The sequence below is a fragment of the Bos taurus genome, chromosome 13 (assembly GCF_002263795.3).
Source record: "Bos taurus isolate L1 Dominette 01449 registration number 42190680 breed Hereford chromosome 13, ARS-UCD2.0, whole genome shotgun sequence".
Taxonomy (NCBI): Eukaryota; Metazoa; Chordata; class Mammalia; order Artiodactyla; family Bovidae; genus Bos; species Bos taurus.
The window spans coordinates 20647460-20668350 of NC_037340.1; the positions used below are offsets into that span (position 1 = coordinate 20647460).

Sequence of the window (20891 nt, forward strand, 5' to 3'; positions counted from 1 at the left end):
ATTTATAATATGAAGTTCAAGTTTTCTGAACTTGAGTATGCTGTTCATTGTGAATATCACCCTGAAATCGTATGTTTCACTTGTAAAAGCAAATTAAGATGAATTAACAGGGAAATCCACATACTACAGAAGAAAGAGCACTGCACTCAGCAGCAGGATATTTGAGTTCCAGTTTCTAACACCAAATTACTGTATTTCCTCATACATATACCTTAACTTTCTTGAGTCCAAATAATGTGATTTGGAAAATAATGATCTCCAGTGTCCCTTTGGTTTTTAAAATCTGGTGTTTTTCAGTTTATCTCAACAAACAGTGCAAAGTTTCCACTCAGTGATAAAGGACAAGAATTTCATTCTCATGAAACAGTTCTAATATTTAATATTTAATCTAATATTTCAGTTCTAACAGGTCTGAAATATTTGAATAAATTTTCATGACAATGTTCTGAATTGCATGAACATGATTAAACATAGGAATTCATATAGAACATTTTTATATTGCTTCTAACTTTGCAGTGGTTTTCCTCCCATTTATGTGCCTGCTCTTTAAAAAAATTTTTTTTTTTCTTTCAAGATATAGCCTGATTATAAGGGCTTAAACTGTTTGAACATGGTATAACTAGGGCAATAAACATACATGCTTAGCTAGATATAGAAATGATGCAATTGTTCAGTTAAATATTTTCTAAAGACACTCCTCTGAAAGAGTAAATGAGCTGCCTTGGACTCATTTGTTAAGAGTTGTGGATAGTTACCAATAGTTTCCAGTCATAAGAGGTAAACCTGGAAATCAAAGAACAGAGAAAAGAAAAAGTATGTTTCCAATTATGGACTCACCTGTTACCGCTGCCTGATCTCTAAGAGACATGTCAAGTGATGCTCCTCTGCCAGAATGTTAGCTTTCCCAAAGATTGAAGCTTTGTGTGTCCTTTGGATTTCCTGTATTTTCATCTCCATAATGGTTCAACAAGGAACCGGAGCCTTTCAGTGTGACAATGGAGTCTCCTTGCCTATTGACAATGTGTGTGACTTCACAGATCAGTGTGGTGACATGAGCGATGAACAGCAATGTAAGTTTCCTTTCTCTCCTTCCTCTAAGTCCTGTCCACCTTTAATCCAGGAGCTGCTGAGTTGCCTGAGGAAGTTCAGTTAGATGCCTGATTCTGCACAGAGTTAATTTAAATGACTTCAGTATCAATCAGAAACTAAAAGACTTTTTCAGACATAAAGAGCAGACTTATGGACACAGGTTGGGAACGGTGAGGGTGGGATGAATTGAGAGAGTAGCCTTGAAGCATCATCAGTTCAGTCGCTCAGTCTTGTCCGACGTTTTGCGACCCCACGGTCTGCAGCATGCCAGGCTTTCCTGTCCATCACCAACTCTCGGAGCTTACTCAAACTCATGTCCATCAAGTTGGTGATATAAAATAGATAGCCAGTGGAATGTTTCTGTATGATAACAGGTAACTCAAATCCAGTGGTCTGACAGTCTAGAGGGGTGGGATGGGATGGCAGGGGTAGGAGGGAGTTTCAAGAAGTAGGGCGAATACATGTACCTATAGTTGATTCATGTTGATATGTGGCAGAAGGCAACACAATATTACAAAGCAATTATCCTTCAGTTAAAAATAAATAAATTTAAAGAAACAGATCCACAAATAAAAACAACTCTACTTAAATGTTATCAAATTGCTAAGATTCCACTTGATGGGATGTATTTTGAATCAGTTTTTACTGAGTATCAAGAGGGAATGAAATGCAAAAAGGTAAGTTTAATGTTGTTATCCATGAAACAAGATTTTTAAAAAACAGTCATGCAGTTTTAAAATGCTGTGAAATTATGAGCTTAAGTTGGAATATAGTTATGGGAATATTTAATATGAATTTAAGATTGAGGAGGTTTTATTTTTGCTTCTATGATATCCCCACCAAGTAAGTTGGTACCTGTTGTACACAGAGCATAACTGATGAATATCCTTTGATTCTAAGGCAGAGGAAAAGAGGGGAAGCCTTAGAGAGTTCAGGGCCTTGATTTGGATCCTGGGTCAACCATCTACTAATTGTGTGATCTTGAACCTCCAGTTTGTTATAAGAAGTCATAAAATGAGATAAACTGATCTCCCTGGTGGGAAAATGCTCCTGATATAACATTAATAAAAAGTTCACTTAGGAAGATATGGGTAAAGGCATGTATGTTTCTGTAGTTTCCATTACAGTATCACATCCTGAAAATAGACTGCATTTCATCAATGGAACGAGTGCCATTCCTACAAGCAGCCACCTTTTATAAACAACATTTTCATACAATTAAATGGGTCCATTATTGATTTGTAGTAACCCTCAGATACCTGAAGGCACTAAGTCTAGTATTTTAGAACAATTCAGTCAAACAGTTTCTGTTTTGTGTTCAGATATGATCTTAATTAGTGCTTACAGAATTCTTCATCTTCTACATAAAGCTCTACATATTTGCTTTGTTGGAATTTGTAAATTCAATCGTTACTACAAAAAAAACAAGAAAAACTGGAAATCTTTTCTTTAGAAGGAAACAGGTGAGGGATTTTTCTGCTACAGTTTGTGATTACAATCAGGCTGTTAGGAACTATTAAACACAAAGTGCAACGAAAAAGAAGGATTCATTTATATTTGTCCAGTTTATCCAGAGGCCACCTATGGACTCACTGCCCTTTCTTTGGCTGTCTGGCAGAAGCCATTACTATTCTTTGAGCAGCAAAGGGAAACCACTTGGCTAGTTTGACCAGAAGTGCAAAGTCCCTTCCATTAATAATCCCTCTGAAGCTTCCTTTAGCACGATTGCTCTGATAACACGAGTGGTTCTGCTTTGAGGAAAAGGTTAATGCGAAAGAAGGGGAGAGTTGCTGAGCAGAAAAGATCTGGCTGCATGAAAGATTCTAATAATCCCAGAATGAGAGAAGCATGAAGGAGCAGATCTGTCAAATAAACAGATTTCATTTTAAATGTTACCCTGGGGAAGTCACCTCTTGGCTTTTTCACTTTTCATTTCTGAGAAGTTCCACTTTGGTATTTTATTTAAAATGGGATAGCCGTAGATAAAATTGACAATTACTTTTAAGCATGAGTTTCTTTTGTACACTAGAGGGAAAATATTGTGGAGGAATCATGATAGCAAAGCAGTTTTTCTCTTGAAAATTTGCAATACTAAACTTACAGACAAGATTTTTTTTTTTCCTAAAGCTAACTTTATTATGATGTTTAAGCAATCACATTTTGGGGGAAAAAAGCAATTTGTGACCCTCATTAAAGTCCAAATAATGTAAGCTCTAGAGAATGGATTAATATAATTTTTTTAAATGAAATTGACATAGTTAAAATTCAGATGCAACTAATTCTATTAATAATTTTTTGAAAAATTTCTTATTTTACATGATGGTCCTATTTTCAGAATATTTAAACGTATTATTTTAACTCAGTATTTTTTTAAGATAGTAAATTTAGACAATCTTCAGAATGAAATAAATTCTGTATACATGATATTGAGCAAATAAATTTTGAGCAAGAAAAATAATTTTTAGGTGTAACAATGATATGTTTTTAATGTTGACAAGAACTTCCCTTTACTAGAATTTATTAATATCCTGAGCCAGGGAAATAAATGTTGTGGTACTGCTCTGCTGCTAAGTCACTTCAGTTGTGTCCGACTCTGTGCGACCCCATAGACGGCAGCCCACCAGGCTCCCCCGTCCCTGGGATTCTCCAGGCAAGAACGGTGGAGTGGGTTGCCATTTCCTTCTCCAATGCATGAAAGTGAAAAGTGAAAGTGAAGTCGCTCAATCGTGTCGGACTCTTAGCGACCCCATGGACTGCGGCCTACCAGGTTCCTCCGTCCATGGGATTTTCCAGGCAAGAGTACTGGAGTGGGGTGCCATTGCCTTCTCCAGTGGTACTGCTCTAGGTATTTTTAAATTATGTTTCTCGTGTCACATTGTCTGCCTCCCTGCAGTACCCCATTGCCTGGTCTTCCTCATTCTATTAAGTTTTTATTAGTTTAATTAAACTAAGCCATAGTTTCTCTTTTAGCAATCATGCAAAATTATTTGATGTCCGAAGGCTTTATTGTTTTACTTTTACTCAGCATCAAAACAGTAATGTTACTTATGTTGCTATCATTCAGATAACAAATCAACCATAAGATAATAAACTATACTATTGATACAATGTTGAGGTATATCCCATGCAGTGGGTCTCTACTACTGGAATACTGCCAGAAAATATTCTTAGATAATTACTTGAGCATACCTGAAGTTAGTTTTAACATGAACTGTTTAACATTTAAACATTAACTGTTTAACATTTATGTTTAGAGCTAAATTTTCTGTGTCTAAAAAATGGAAAAATATATTCAGTTATACAATTTCTCATACTTACATGTCTTGCTTAAGAATACTTCCATTTGGCCTCTTTTGTTTACTTTGATATGATGAGATATATCATAAGTTTTAAAGTATTACCTAACTTCTTTTGCAAACTTTTTGAATTTAGGAATTTTTCAAAAGGTATTTACTTCACATAAATCATTGTATGTGAAATGTGTGAAAATTACCTCAGAGGTACATTCTGAAAATCTGAGAGGTGATAGTGTTTATTCAGATGATATTAAGTAAAAACATTGTTTCTTCAGTAGGATGACATAAATTTCAACTATTTTTAAAAGTAATTGTAATTGTAGAAGTTCATTGAAGTATTTGAAGATAAACATTAATAGAGTGAAATGTGAGTCTTCATGTGCAGTATTTATCTTACCAGTACATTGAATGCAAAATGAATTTTCTCTATGCAAGAGGGATAACTTTCTATTAAAGATCCCATATTCACCATTACAGACAGCAGTGAAAAGTGAGAAGATCTTTTGGCCAAATTGCTGCTCTGAAGTAGAGAATTGCTTGTAATCAGCTATATAACCTTTATAACACTCACGTAATATTACTGCAGGCTGGAGGAAATGCCACACATAGTCAGTAATTCTGTAGAAATCACCAGACAATTAGATACAGAGAATTCCTTTGAATTTTGGTAATCTTGAGTAACATATTACAGTTAAAATAATGATTTGGAAATCTTTTTTTCACGTGTCACTGATGGTATCTGTGTCAAATTCTTGCCGATTGAGATTAAAGGCAACTATATGACAAGATTCCAACCTAAGTAACATTAGATAATTCTGGTGTGAGCTATGGAACTTCTTATTCCATTTGCTATCACATACCTTTCTGAATTAGGATTTTTCCTATTTTTGTCTCATTGAAACTATTAAAATTAATTCAGTGTGAAGTATAATCATTTCCCTGATAAAAATTAATTAATGGTTTCAAATTGCCCAGCCAAATAATAGCCCTCTTTCATGGAAATTTACTTTTGAGGATAATTAAAATTTACTTTTATTTAATTGGAATATTTTGAATGTATTTTTATCCTTTGCAGGAACTGGCCATTAATTTTTAAATTAAATGAGAGTAAGGGAGATAATTCTTTGTGAAAATTTTTTATATGCTATCTACATGAGGGAAATCATCTAAACATTAAAATGTATGTGAAAGTTTGTGACTATGTAATACATAGCTTTCTTCAAAAAGGAATGAGATAAAAACACTTAATCTTGGACTAGAAGGAAATTAACCTTAACACACTAATGGCTATATATGAAAAATCCACAGCTAACATTATACTCAGTGGTGACAGACTGAAAGCTCTTTCTTTAAGATCTGGAACAAGATAAGATGCCCTCTTTAATCACTTCTGTCAGCATAGTACTAGAAGTCCCAGCCAGAGCAATTAGACAATAAAAAGAAATTAAAGCCATTAAAACTGGATATGAACACAAAAAATTATCTCTGTTCACAGAAAATGTGATCTTAAATGTAGAAAATCCTAAAAAGTCTATGAAAAAAATGTTAGAACAAAGAAACAAATTAAGACACGACTGAAGCGACTTAGCAGCAGCAGCCAGATTCAAAATCAACATACAAATGTTAACTGCATTTCTGTACACAATGAACCATCTAAAAAGGAAATTAAGAAAAAATTCCATTCATAAAAGGGTAAAAGAAAATAAAATACCTAGGAATAAACATAACCAAGGATATGAAATCTAAAAATTGTTGGCTGGAAGAAATTAAAAGAAGACCCAAATAAATGCAAAGACATTTCATATTCAGGGATTGGAAGACTTATGAGTGTTTAGAAGTTAGTAGTACCCAAGTATCCTCCAGCAGATGAATGAATAAATAAGATGTGGTAGATACATACAATGGAATATTGTTCAGATTTAAAAAGGAAGGACATTCTGACACATGCTACAACATGGATGAACCTTGAGGGCAATTATATTAAGTGAAATAAACCAATCACAAAAGGATAAATATTTTATTCCACTTTTATGAGGTACCTAGAGTACGCAAGTTTATAGACAGAAAGTAGAATGGTGGTTTTGAGGGGCTGAGGGGAGGGAGGATGAAAAGTTTTAGTTGGGGGAAATGAAACAGTTGTGAACTTGAAGGGTGATGATGGTTGCATATTAGTGTGAATGTATTTGTTTTTATTTTTTAATTTAATTTTATTTTTAAACTTTACAACAGAGCTATATACTTAAAATGATGCATTTTATGTATGTCTTAGCACAATTTTTTAAGAAAAGCAGGATTATATCATTAAGGAAAGATTACAACTCTGCCTCCTAGATCTTTCAAGAGGGAAAAAATGTGCATTATTAATATAGGCCCAGGCAAAACTGTGAAATAAATGCCTTCTACCTCTCCTTTTAAAAAATTTCTTATTCTTATATTTTCTGTTTTCTAAGAACTTCATTATTGTGATGACCTACTCATACTAAGTTAATCCTGAATTCTGCATCAATTTCTTCACCATTACCACTATTAAATTTTTTTAAAATTCCTTTCCATTTTCTCAGAAGCATGCCCTATGTTAACTATCACTTGAGGATATTTTAAAAAATATTTTCCCCAATTACGGTGTTAATGATCACATCTTTGAATGGCTCTGCAGTAAAATTTTAATGAGAGAATCTGGCATGGTGGAAGCCAATTCAGAAGATACTCGGGTCTTCCAAGCAACCTCAAAGAACAACATAGAGACAGTCTCTTTTTGATGATAGTACACTTGACCTGTGGTATCACAAAATTAAAAGCAAAATGAGGAGTTTCTCAAGTTCAGAAAGCTCAGGAACATGATTCTCTGGATAAGTTCCTGCGTCCATTCTTTCTTGTTCCATATCCAGTCCAACCGCAGCATTGCTATAATAGCAGATAAATCTCCACACAGATTTTACTATAGCAAGTACTGTCAGATTTGAATGTAGATGGGTGGCATATGAGATTATAAAAGGCAAATCAACCACAATTCAAGAAAAATTGTTCAAATGGCTTAAAATGCTCAGTTCTCTATTGGGAGAAAAACGAGTACTTAGAAAATTTTCTGATGGATTTTTTGAATAACCCAGCAGTTATGAGATGTTCATGATTGCTTCTTTTTAATAAGAATGAGTTGAAAAATGTATGCTCATTAGATTCATGCTGTAACGAAAAGAATCCCTGTTGAGACTATTCAGAAATAAAAATGTTTTATTTAGCTACTTTGTAGCTCTAACAGTTCAAAATACATCATCGTTATCCTTGTTTATTAAAGAGAACAAAAACATTGAAAACAAACATCAACTAAGTAATTTTAACACAAGGTAATTTCTTGGTATTTAAAAACTGACACCTATGTGAGAATGTGAGTATATTTCATACACATAATTGTTGAAATACAGTGATAAAATTACTTTTGTGAATATTTTGTAATCAGAAATAGATCATTGGAAACATTGCTTGGAGCTGAAAGAGACTTAAACAGATACATATTTATGCAGGCTATTGCATAGCTATTTGAGTGACACACATTTATATACAAATAGCATATAATTTAGTTCATTTTCTGTTCAACTAGATTCTTGGATCAGTAGGAGTCCATGAGGTAATAACTCAGACATTCCAGCAATTCTAACCATTTTAAAGGCCTTAAGGCAATTGTAAATTTAATCATAGTATGATTCATAAACTAATCAAGTTTCTTAGTTTTTAGGTAGAAGGACATTGCTTCTACCTGGAAATATTGGTTTCCTCAGTTTGAGTAGAAACTCTGACCTACCTACCAACCTTTAATTCTAAGTATTTGGTAAAAATGGGTTAGTGGATTAACAATGAGACCTTAGAATTTTAAGAATTCAGGTTTTGGAATCAAAAAAGACTTGGGTTCCACTTTTGGCCCCAGCATTCACTTGCTGCCTGCTTTGTAAGGTTGTTGTAAAGAGTAAACTGCTAGAAGTAGAAAGCCTATCACTGACCTTCCTCAGTAAATTGTACCTAGAATATTCCTGTTAATATTACAGAATACAGCTGCTTTGTAAAATCTTTCAATAAGGAATCTAGGACTAAAATTAATAAAACAGACCATTGATAGTAAAGCAGGTTGTGGCGGATTCATTTTGATGTTTGGCAAAACTAATACAATATTGTAAAGTTTATAAATAAAATTTTAAAAAAGTGTCATTTCTAAATTGGCTCTTAGTACTCACATGGATGATCACAAGAACATGCACCAGATGTATTACTAAGTAATATTTTGACCAAAATATGATTAAATAAAAATTAGGTTTTTGTGACTGGGTTGCCAAGCACTGTCTTATCTATTAGTCTGAATAAGCACTGTGGCTCATGCAACCAGTCAGGACAAGAACAAACTTGTCAAAGGAAAATCACCGTTACTAAGAGCTGCAACCCAGGGATGGTATATTTGTGGTTGAATTAACCTATTTTTTAGAGAGTGACATTTGCAGATGTTGGATAATGGAATAAAGACCACTCTGGATGATTATCACAAACAACCAGGTGTCCAAACCCTTTTGTTTCTCCCAAGCCTGTTGGATCACTTGTACCCAGAGAAAATGGAAAAAAAAAAAAAAAGCCAGAAAATACCCTTTTTTGTGTGTGATTAAAATACATTGTATCATTTGATCTTCATAGAAATCATTCAAGGGAGAAAGGACAGGATATCAGTATTTTAGTTTCATAGGTGAAAAAAAGGGCTTGGTGTGATTAAATGGTTTAGCTAGGCCTTCAGTTAGTAAGAGACAAAATCAGGCCTAGGTCCTCAGTCTTATGACCTCATGTGTGACATTCTGTCTGTATGACCACGCTGGTTTTTATGTGTGGGGATTTATTTGAATGTCATGTGCATAAAATCTTTGCATCGATAAAGTAGACTGAAATTGTGAAAAACTATCCAGCTGTTAATCTCTATTTCTCATTTGTTCCTAAGCTTTCTTTTTTCATGTATTGTATTATTTCTTAAGAAGACACATAGGGTTTTGGAAGCTAATTTCTTTTCTCTCTCATTAGGCTCGGATTATGAAAGATGTGATTTTGAGGATGGGCTTTGTAGTATGATACGAGATCAGAGTCTGCGACTTGGCTGGACAAAGAGGAATGGGCTGATCGGCCAGTCACCTCCATTTTATGATCACAATGGTGATATGTCTGGTAAATGCTTTGAACTTTATTATTCATTTTTGTCAAACGGTTAGGACAGTTAAATCTTGGCTGATATTTAGAGATTATGATTATAATGTCTAATTTGATATCTTCTTTAACCATATTCAAGATGTTTGTGATTCTAAAGTGTCATATTGTTGTTGTTATCTGGTTGCTAAGTCATGTCTGACTCTTTGCAACCTCATGGACTATAGCCTATCAAGCTCCTTTATCCATGGGATTCTCCAGGCAAGAATACTGGAGTGGGTCACCATTTCCTTCTGCAAGGGATCTTCCCGACCCAGGGATCAAACCCATGTCTCCTGTCTTTCAGGTGGATTCTTTACCACTGAGCCACTCAGTATCTAAAATGTCATATTAGATACTTATAATTGGGTTCCTGAGATCCCAAAGGACTGTATAGATAATTGGGATTTTCTAGCTATTTTCTCTATCTGAAAACTGTGAAATTTAAATGTGACAATCCTACATAAATTAATTTGTCAAATATCTTTGCTTTTGGCTTGACTGATTGTAGTGATGCTCATTTTCTTTGACTGCCTAGAAAGCACTGATGGGTTGACCACTGGCCTTTGAGTTGTCTCTGGACCCAGATATTTATTTGTTTTATTTGTTAGCTAATGAATTCCATTCATTCACCATTTTATACCAGGCAATTAAGATATTTTAGGGAACAGAAATTGACCCTGTGCCTGCTTTCATTTGATAGCCTTATACGTGATATGGAAAGAGGTAATCTTTTGCCTGGCATAACTAATTGAAGGCTGGTAATTTTTTAAAGTTTGTACTTCTCTCAAATAAATACAATTAAATGCTATATATGAATGTTTCCCTGAAGATAACTTTTTCTTTTTGGCTGCACTGTGCAACTTGTGGGATTAGTTCCCCAACCCGGGATCGAACCTGGGTCCATGGCACTGAATGCCCAAGTCACAACCACTGGACCACCAGAGAATTACCTGCTTAGAGATAATTTAGAGCAATTGCATATTAATTGTTTGGAAATGTTTACATAAATAGTATACATGTGGTTGGAATCCCAGCACTGACACTTACTAACTATATAATCTTGAGCAATATACTTTGTTAAGACTTGGTTTACTCAATTCTAAAATCTATCTTGGATCAGATTTAAGAGCTAAATAAGATATTTTGAGTAGAACTTGTCATAAACTATCTGATACAAAGCTGGATGGCAAGAATACACAGAAGAACTGTACAAAAAAGATCTTAACGACCAAGATAATCACAATGGTGTGATCACTGACCTAGAGCCAGACAACCTGGAATGTGAAGTCAAGTGGGCCTTAGGAAGCATCACTACGAACAAAGCTAGTGGAGGTGATAGAATTCCAGTTGAGCTCTTTCAAATCCTGAAAGATGATGCTGTGAAAGTGCTGCACTCAATATGCCAGCAAATTTGGAAAACTCAGCAGTGGCCACAGGACTGGAAAAGGTCAGTTTTCATTCCAATCCCAAAGAAAGGCAATGCCAAAGAATGCTCAAACTACCGCACAATTGCACTCATCTCACATGCTAGTAAAGTAATGCTCAAAATTCTCCAAGCCAGGCTTTAGCAATAAGGGAACCGTGAACTTCCTGATGTTCAAGCTGGTTTTAGAAAAGGCAGAGGAAACAGAGATCAAATTGCTAACATCCGCTGGATCATGGAAAAAGCAAGAGAGTTCCAGAAAAACATCTATTTCTGCTTTATTGACTATGCCAAAGCCTTTGACTGTGTGGGTCACAATAAACTGTGGAAAATTCTTCAAGAGATGGGAATACCAGACCACCTGACCTGCCTCTTGAGAAATCTGTATGCAACTCAGAAAGCAACAGTTGGAACTGGACATGGAACAACAGACTGGTTCCAAATAGGAAAAGGATTACATCAAGGCTGTATATTGTCACCCTGCTTATTTATCTGCAGAGTACATCATGAGAAATGCTGGACTGGAAGAAACACAAACTGGAATCAAGATTGCTGGGAGAAATATCAATAACCTCAGATATGCAGATGACACCACCCTTATGGCAGAAAGTGAAGAGGAACTCAAAAGCCTCTTGATGAAAGTGAAAGTGGAGAGTGAAAAAGTTGGCTTAAAGCTCAACATTCAGAAAATGAAGATCATGGCATCCGGTCCCATCACTTCATGGGAAATAGATGGGGAAACAGTGGAAACAGTGTCAGACTTTATTTTTCTGGGCTCCAAAATCACTACAGATGGTGACTGCAGCCATGAAATTAAAAGACACTTACTCCTTGGAAGGAAAGTTATGACCAACCTAGATAGCATATTGAAAAGCAGAGACATTACTTTGCCAACAAAGGTTCGTCTAGTCAAGGCTATGGTTTTTCCAGTGGTCATGTATGGATGTGAGAGTTGGACTGTGAAGAAGGCTGAGCACCGAAGAATTGATGCTTTTGAACTGTGGTGTTGGAGAAGACTCTTGAGAGTCCCTTGGACTCCAAGGAGATCCAACCAGTCCATTCTGAAGGAGATCAGCCCTGGGATTTCTTTGGAAAGAATGATGCTAAAGCTGAAACTCCAATACTTTGGCCACCTCATGTGAAGAGTTGACTCATTGGAAAAGACTCTGATGCTGGGAGGGATTGGGGGCAGGAGGAGAAGGGGACGACAGAGGATGAGATGGCTGGATGGCATCGCTGACTCGATGGATGTGAGTCTGGGTGAACTCTGGGAGTTGGTGATGGACAGGGAGGCCTGGCGTGCTGCGATTCATGGGGTCGCAAAGAGTCGGACACGACTGACTGACTGAACTGAACTGAACTGAATAATTTTGGTTTTCCTAGTTTTAACTCTCATGTAAGTAAAATGTTTATCTTCCTTGACTTTGATGACAAAAATAAGTTTTAAAAAATAATTTTTAACCATTGTTAGGAAAAAGCCAACTTTTTCACCACCACCCTTGCTCCCTACCCACCAAGAAAGACCAGCTTCACAAACAGGACCAGTGATTCACGGCAATACATAAAAGTTTTATTGTGAATTCAATTGGACTATATGGTGACACTGAATCTGGTTCCCAGATTTTAGCCACTGTAATACCGTTTCCCTTTTAGAACCTCCCCACCATTTCTTCCTTGTACTTTACAAGATTTTTTGCAGTATACTTTTACTTACTGCAGTCTCCATCATGGGCAGAAGACTTGATACTTTGATTTTATGTCATATGTAGCTCTTACTCTTTCTTGCTTGCCTCTTCATCTGGAAGTTAGACAACATCAGAATCTCTGCCTCTTTTCTGTTCTCCTCCTTTTTATCCCTATTTCTTTCCTTCCTTCCTTCTGCCTATTTTCTCATTTTGCCATGCTAATTTTTTGATAGCCTAGTCAAGGGATAAAGTGGGATCATTTATATCAAAATTGAGATGTTATACAGGCAGACACTGTTTTTATCTGTATCACTTGGTTTGACTCCAGATCTCTGGAGTCAGACTTGTTGGGTTTGAACCCTGGCCCTGCTAACCTGCTTATTATGTTGTTTCAGTGTCCTCATCTGTAAAATGGAAATAATAATATAAGCCAAAAAGGGAAAAGGAGGCAAAATTTTGATTAGCATAGTAATGAAAGGCTAGTGATTTTAATAACAGTGATGTGTCTCATAACTACAACTAAATATTAAAATATGTGTTTTTCCCTAGAGATACTTTTAAATAAGCAAATGTTTTGCCTTCAGATATAAAGTGTTGAAAATGTTTATGGAAAAAAAGCTATGCCGAAATCTTGTCTTAATTAAAAAATCCTTATTTTGTGAGTTTTAATAAAAATTTTTTTATTAACTTACACTTGAAATAATTTGCCAGTGCTCCAGATTAAGTTTCATCATGTAATCAATGCCTAGAGAAGTTTTCTGAGCTAATTTTGAAAATCTGTTAGAACATTAAAAGCATCACTGTGCTGATGTTTGACGTCTACTAAAGCTTGAAGCAGAGTGATTAAGATGTAGTACTGATTTTTAAAAGTATATAACATTGCAAATTTGATAAAATAATATTATTACAAAAATTCAAATACATCTTTGCAAGTATAGTAACATTCTTTTAAACAGATGGACTATAACAATTTTTCTTATAAGTATAAAATTTTTTCTTATAACTCATAAATGAGTTTTTCTTTTAATTCTTATAAATATATAAGTATAGAATAATTCTAGAGTTCAGCTAATAGTAAAGGTGATACATGAGGCTTTTAAAATGTATAATTATCTGTAAACTTAAAAACTGTATAGGTTTATCAAAGATAAAAGAATTATGAAAAGTTAATATTTCCTTTTATACCAGATTATTTTCCTTATTTGAATGTTTAAAATTAGGTTTAAATGGAATTATAAGGACGTTTGTTATTTTAACCAATTGTTAAATTGTTAAAATGGGTCTAAAGTCCATATACTGTATTATGAAACACAGTATTAAACAGCATCAAGTCTTTTCATTTTGTCCTAGGAAAGTATGATCATAGTCTAGAACTGAAATCCCTTTGCTGTTCTCCACAGACACACCTGCAGGATCCATTTCTAGAGCATTTCTTTGGGCACTTGGGATTGTTGGGCAGTTTTAGTCAGTCTGTTGTTGGCCCATCAGTCAGATGTTATATACTGTTCCAGGCAACTATAAAGTTAAAATACTTGCCAGTTGTTTTCAACACATGCCTACTATGAGGAGTCTATTTGCATTGGGCAATTTTAGACAGCCTTATAAGTGATGGCTTTCAGGAAACACGTGTGCTCAGGCACGTCCAACTCTTGGCTAGCCCATGAACTGTATAGTCCACCAGGCTCCTCTGTCCATGGGATTCTCCAGGCAAGAATACTGGAGTGCATTGCCATTTCCTTTGCCATCAGGAAACATCAGTAAAGTCAAATAATGATAATTATTTGGTAATGAGGCTTGAAAGAGTTTTAGCTTCATTCTGCTCATTCCTATGGTTACCATACTGCACCAGGAATGTGTAGGCTGCCACCCTTATGGCAAAAAGTGAAGAGGAACTAAAAAGCCTCTTGATGAACATGAAAGAGGAGAGTGAAGAAGTTGGCTTAAAACTCAACATTCAGAAAACGAGGATCATGGCATCTGGTCCCATCACTTCATGGGAAATAGATGGGGAAACAGTGGAAACAGTGTCAGACTTTATTTTTTCGGGCTCCAAAACCACTGCAGATGGTGACTGCAGCCATGAAATTAAAAGACGCTTACTCCTTGGAAGGAAAGTTATGACCAACCTAGATAGCATATTCAAAAGCAGAGACATTACTTTGCCAACAAAGGTCTGTCTAGTCAAGGCTATGGTTTTTCCTGTGGTCATGTATGGATGTGAGAGTTGGACTGTGAAGAAAGCTGAGCACTGAATAATTGATGAGTTTGAACTGTGATGTTGGAGAAGACACTTGAGAGTCCCTTGGACTCCAAGGAGATCCAACTAGTCCATTCTGAAGGAGATCAGTCCTGGGTATTCTTTGGAAAGAATGATGCTAAAGCTGAAACTCCAGTACTTTGGCACCTCATGCGAAAAGTTGACTCATTGGAAAAGACTCTGATGCTGGGAGGGATTGGGGGCAGGAGGAGAAGGGGACGACAGAGGATGAGATGGCTGGATGGCATCACCGACTCGATGGGCGTGAGTTTGAGTGAACTCCGGGAGTTGGTGATGGACAGGGAGGCCTGGCATGCTGCGATTTAAGGGGTCACAAAGAGTCGGACATGACTGAGCGACTGAAATGAACTGAACTGAACTGATGGTGCTTGAGAGTGGGCAATGGGAAATTTAAAAAAAAAGCCTAAAATTTATTGAAATTCATTGTTTTGTTTTGTTTTTTAAACTGAGATTCAATTATCTATTGAATAAAATTCTCCAGTTCTCTAAATTTTATTATGGTCATTCTGCCAGTATTTTCATTGTTTTTATAGAGGAAAAAATTTTCAGAGATCTTTACATTGGCAATTTTTTTTAATATCATCCTCATTTTTTTTGTTATGTTTTATGATTTCCTAAAGTAATTCACCTAGCCCTTTATCACTGAAGCAGACTTAAATTGATATGGCAACATTTATTTACACACTGCTAGCAACTATATGGGAGTACTGTTTGAGAGTATCCTTTGACACAGTTTTAGCAAATATTATGTGGCTATGTTGACTTGTGAATTTAATGAACAGGAATGAGCCAAAACTTGATTCAATAGAAATGGAATTTAATAAATAGAAATTATCATCTTGAAGGAGATTGTATGCAAGACTGCTATTTCACCTCTGTTATCTGAACTGAGCCATATTTCTGTCACAGATGAACCTACTTTTTCTTTTCCAAAGTTTTAATATTCTAACCTTTGCCTCATGCCTTGGAGCTTGTCACAATGATCCATTCCTGCAGCCTGAATTTTTTTGAATAGTATCTCACTGTTAAAATACTCAAGTTTTTGAGTTCCTTTAAGTGCATTGGTTGCTATGCAGGAGCAATAGGATTTATATTTATTCTGCTTGTATTCATTACTATTAATCACTTAGAACTTGGAAAATGGAGAAAAGGCAAGATTGCCTATCAGTCATTGAAGAAAGTGAGACCGAATATTCTACCTTATCTTTTCTGAGGATCAAGGTTGTTGGAATTCACTGCCAAAATTATTGAATTTAGCCCTCAAAAACTTGATTCATGGTTTTTATTGCTTTCATATTTTATATACTTTTTTGTCATCAATCTTAAGTTTATGTTGGAGTTTTACTCCTATACTTACCCAGCAACTAGGAAGAAAAACCCCTTTAATGTAAACATTTGAGATTATAAATGATATCATGTCATCTTATTTTGCAATGTCATTAATCCTTATTTCATAATTTTAATAGTTAACAACTTCATCACAGGGTTATTTTAAATATGTTTTAAAGATATGCTATGCAGTTGCTTTTATGGATGCAAGCATAAAATGGGAATTTATGAATCAGATGAATCAGTTCAGTTCAGTTGGTAAGTTGTGTCCAACTCTTTGCAACCCCATGCACTGCAGTATGCTTGGCTTCTCTGTCCATCACCAACTCCCAGAGCTTGCTCAAATTCGTGTCCATCGAGTTGGTGATCATGAATACACTGAAACAAATATGGTAGAGATAAATAGATGACGTGTGATGATGACAATCATGTGTGTATATGTGATATGATACTTACTACTAGTCTCCCTCAAGGACTAAGAATGGTATGTGGATAGGACATTGAGAACCTTTAAAAAAAAAAAATCAGCTTCGTAAGTCCCTTCTTGATGGTGAAAGCCAGTGGCAAGAAAGGGTACCAGATGAGGAAATGGGCTTGTGGAAAAACTTTTGCTGCCAGGGATCTGCTTTTTTCTTTTTTAATCATAAACTTGATAACTAAAGCCCCAGGGAAAGCAAGAGAACTTTCTATACTTTGATATTCTCCAAGGAATATCTCCAGCTATGAATTAAAGAAATTCTATGCTGATAGGGAGCAATGTAAAATTGAGCATGCAAAAAAGTGTATGTACGCATAACTGATTTACTTTGCCTTTGGACACCTGAAGCTAACACAATATTGTGAATCAACTATATTCCAATAAAAATGTTTTAAAAATTGTGTGTGTATTAAAAAAAAATACTTGTTATTGTCACTAAATTAGAATTAAAAGTTAAAAAGGTATTGCTATATTGGGTGTATTTTGAACACTTTTTTACCCCATGAAAAGAAAGCTTGTTGTTAGAACAAATGCCAAAGGATCTTAAGTTGTTTCTGAATTTAAACTTTACTTTTTATGATAACCTGAAGATTATCATTTAATTTTGGACACAATACAGAATAATTCAGTGTCATAAAATGTACTAAATGACAGTTCTTATTTATAACACATCTAACTTAAATATTTATATAATTTATTATTTTATTGAAAATGCTGTTCTATTACATAATGGCTAAAATGTATCCATCTGATTTTTAAGACCAAGCTTTGAAAACTAAATATGGTTAAGTAATTTCCTTGACAAATGAAAATAACTTTTTCTGTATGTACCACAAATGCTTTTTAGTAGCTGAATATTTATAAACAATAATTATGGGCCCATTGAATAGTGTTACCATTTGTACTGCAAACAATTTTATTTACACCTCAAACAATATATCTATATGACTCATTATGCTCATTTGATTTTTCTCTTGCTTAACATTTGCTTTCCCTGCTGAATATGAAGCAAAAGCAAACTAACGACTGTCCCCTTGTGTCACCATGATGCCAACTCTTCATCTAAATTATGTTTATAGAATTATTCCAGGTAGTACATTCTCAGAACAATTTTCTGTTATTTCAAGGATTTCAGTTATGCCTCTGACTATATCTATAAGCAATCATTAACATTCTTTTTTCCCACTTAATTAGGGTAAATTTTGGAAAAGCTGTAGGGAATAAGAGCTTTCGTAGATTTCATAATTAAGTCTGTCAATGATGTGACAATTAAATTTAATTTCCAAGACAGCTTTAAAATACCACTAAATAACTTGGGTAGATAGACCTTCACAATCATCATCAATGTCATTTTTTCATTCTTCTTGACAAATGGGGGTTTACCAAATAGGGTAGGAGGAAATAGTGTTTCCCAGATAATACACTATAACCTTGTCAAGCATTGCAAAAATGTATGAAAGCCCAGAGAATATTCTGTGCTTACTTTATAAGCTTCTAAATAGTGACAGTCCACTGGCATAATCTGTACTGCAGTGTACAGGACAGCACTGGGACTCAGTATTGTTTTCCGCGTAATCCTGGGGAAAACTGCGGCTAATTGACCCAATTCTTTCGGGAGAAAAGCACTACAAAAGAGGATTTCTTTTAAATTCTTCATTGAATTACTTATTTGGGTGGGCAATCCCAGTATAATGTTTTTTCCTGGATACCATCTTTGCTGAGTTATAACTTTCTAAGTTATATGAGATAAACTGGGTTGTGGATTACAGTCCATATTAGTATTATATGGAGTACACTCAAAATTAGTTATTTTACTGGGGAATATATCGAAGTAACAATATCAGCCAGACCATTTCAAAACTAATACAATTATGTAAAGTTTAAAAATAAAAAAAATTTTTTTTAAATTAAATTGAAATATTAAAAAAAAAAACTAAAATAAATAAGTAAATAAATAAATGGTGCAGTTAAATAGTTCATTTTTTAGACAAAAATATATTGACCTAATGTGGATATGGACCTAAATTATCGCCTGGTGTATTGAATACGTTTACCAATGATGGTCTTGTTTCTAACAGCTCACTTCCTCTCATTGGTCTCTGACTTGGATTCTACTTCCTCAAACATAAGCAGCAGAGTTTTTCTTCCAACGAATAACCAGCATGCTTGTCAGGTATTTGAAAGCACATGGCATTTGAATTACTTTCCACATTTGGGAACTTCATTATTATAATTGTGTGGACATTTATTATTTTTCACAGATTACGTTTTATTGCTTCTCCAGCCAAATGAATGGCAAATTAATGGTTGGCTTTCAAACTACCTGTGGTGGCCCTATACAGCATTTATGGCAAAACACTCCTGGGCTCCAGAATCGTTGGGAGAGGAATGTCATCAAAATTCAGAGTCCCCAGAGGTTTCAGGTATGTGTGTTGTGTTTTCTAACTGTCTTTGAAGGAAAAATGATAAAGGACAGATGTTTAACACCAGGTGATTAATCATCCCAGTTGTCTGAGGACTGAGGAATTTGCCAGAACTGTCACGTGTTGAAACCAAATAATTCCAGGAAGTTGGGGCAGCCAATCATCCTAAAAGACAGTTTTAAGAAGTTTAAAATGTGTGTATCAAAACTAAATTTGTTATATACTGACAAGATGGCATCCCACTCCAGTACTCTTGCCTGGAAAATCCTATGGATGAAGGAGCCTGGTAGGCTGCAGTTCATGGGGTCGTGAAGAGTTGGACATGACTGAGTGACTTCACTTTCACTTTTCACTTTCATGCATTGGAGAAGGAAATGGCAACCCACTCCAGTGTTATTGCCTGGAGAATCCCAGGGGCAGGGGAGCCTGGTGGGCTGCCGTCTATGGGGTCACACAGAGTTGGACACGACTGAAGCAACTTAGCAGCAGCAGCAGCATATTGATATAAGTAATATGACCTTCTAATACTCTTCCTAATTTCTTGAATCCCCTCCACTTTCCTTTTTCTCTCATTATTCCAATCTTCTTTCATTTCATTTTGCATTCTTAAGAATTTGAGTCACTTCTAGTGAGGTGGCTGAATCTAGAGTGAGGTAAGTCAGAAAGAGAAAAACAAATATAGTATATTAATGCGTATATATGGAGTCGAGAACAATGGTACTGATAAACCTATTTGTAAGGAGCAGTGGAAATGCAGACACAGAGAACAGACCTGTGGGCACCGTGGGGTTAGGAGAGGGCAAAATGCATTTAGAGAGTAGCGTTGAAATATACGTAACCATTTGTAAAGTAGATAGCTTTGGGGAAGTTGCAGTGTAACACAGGGAGCTCAACCTGGTGCTCTGTGACAATCTAGAGGGGTGGGAGGAGGGGTTCAAGAGGGAAGGGACACATGTATACTTCTGGCCAATTCACAGTGCTATGTGGCAGAAACCAACACAACATTGTAAAGCAATTATCCTCCAATTTAAAAAAAAATTGCTTCTGTTTCACAATTTTCTCAAGTTCTTGAGAGAACAGGATTGTCTTGGGTAATGAGAACATAGACTGTTTTCAATACTAATACCAAATGCTGCTGAAGTGGAATCATTGTCACATTCATTTCATGGTTAAACTCAAATTATTCAATACAGCCTTCATCTTCCAAAATAATTTTGAGAATTAAAGCCAATGTAAGCCTATAAAAGACATTTATTTATGCAGCCTAATAAAACTTATGTATGATGGAAATTATAATCTAATACGTATTATAGAAGTTCTTAGAAAAATAGTGCATACTTTAACATTTTGGGCAGCCAAGCAAAATTTTCCTGTTAAAAAAGGGATCTTAAAACATTTTATTCTGAACAAATAGGCTTTTTAAACCTGGTTTGTGACTCAATTTAGCCCAGGTAGGTTTCCTTTATCATCTATTATTAGAATAATATAATAATTTTATAATTTTGATATAGAATAGAAAATCATCCTATTCTATAGAATCATTCTATAGAAAATCATCTGATATGTGATAGATGTAGCACTTGCCTTAATAAAGAGAGTAAATTGTATTGAATTTTGAGTGGCTAAGAGGGAATATTAGAGAATGAACAAGACCTCTATTACTAAAATTGAATGATAAG

General features: G+C 35.1%; 1 protein-coding gene across 3 annotated transcripts in view; it reads left to right on the top strand.

The window, feature by feature from the left end:
• Positions 1 to 709: 709 nt before the first annotated feature.
• MALRD1 (MAM and LDL receptor class A domain containing 1) overlaps positions 710 to 20891 on the top strand; it is a 554066-nt gene continuing 533884 nt past the window's right edge. The window contains exons 1-4 of one of the 3 annotated variants that reach the window (XM_015474019.3): positions 710 to 1070; positions 9435 to 9575; positions 18868 to 18962; positions 19051 to 19212. In XM_015474019.3, the coding sequence (XP_015329505.1) occupies positions 893 to 1070; positions 9435 to 9575; positions 18868 to 18962; positions 19051 to 19212 (576 nt within the window). In that variant the 5' untranslated portion in view covers positions 710 to 892. The remainder of the gene's footprint in view (positions 1071 to 9434; positions 9576 to 18867; positions 18963 to 19050; positions 19213 to 20891) is intronic. The other 2 variants (XM_015474018.3, XM_010811194.3) reach the window with 2 other exon arrangements.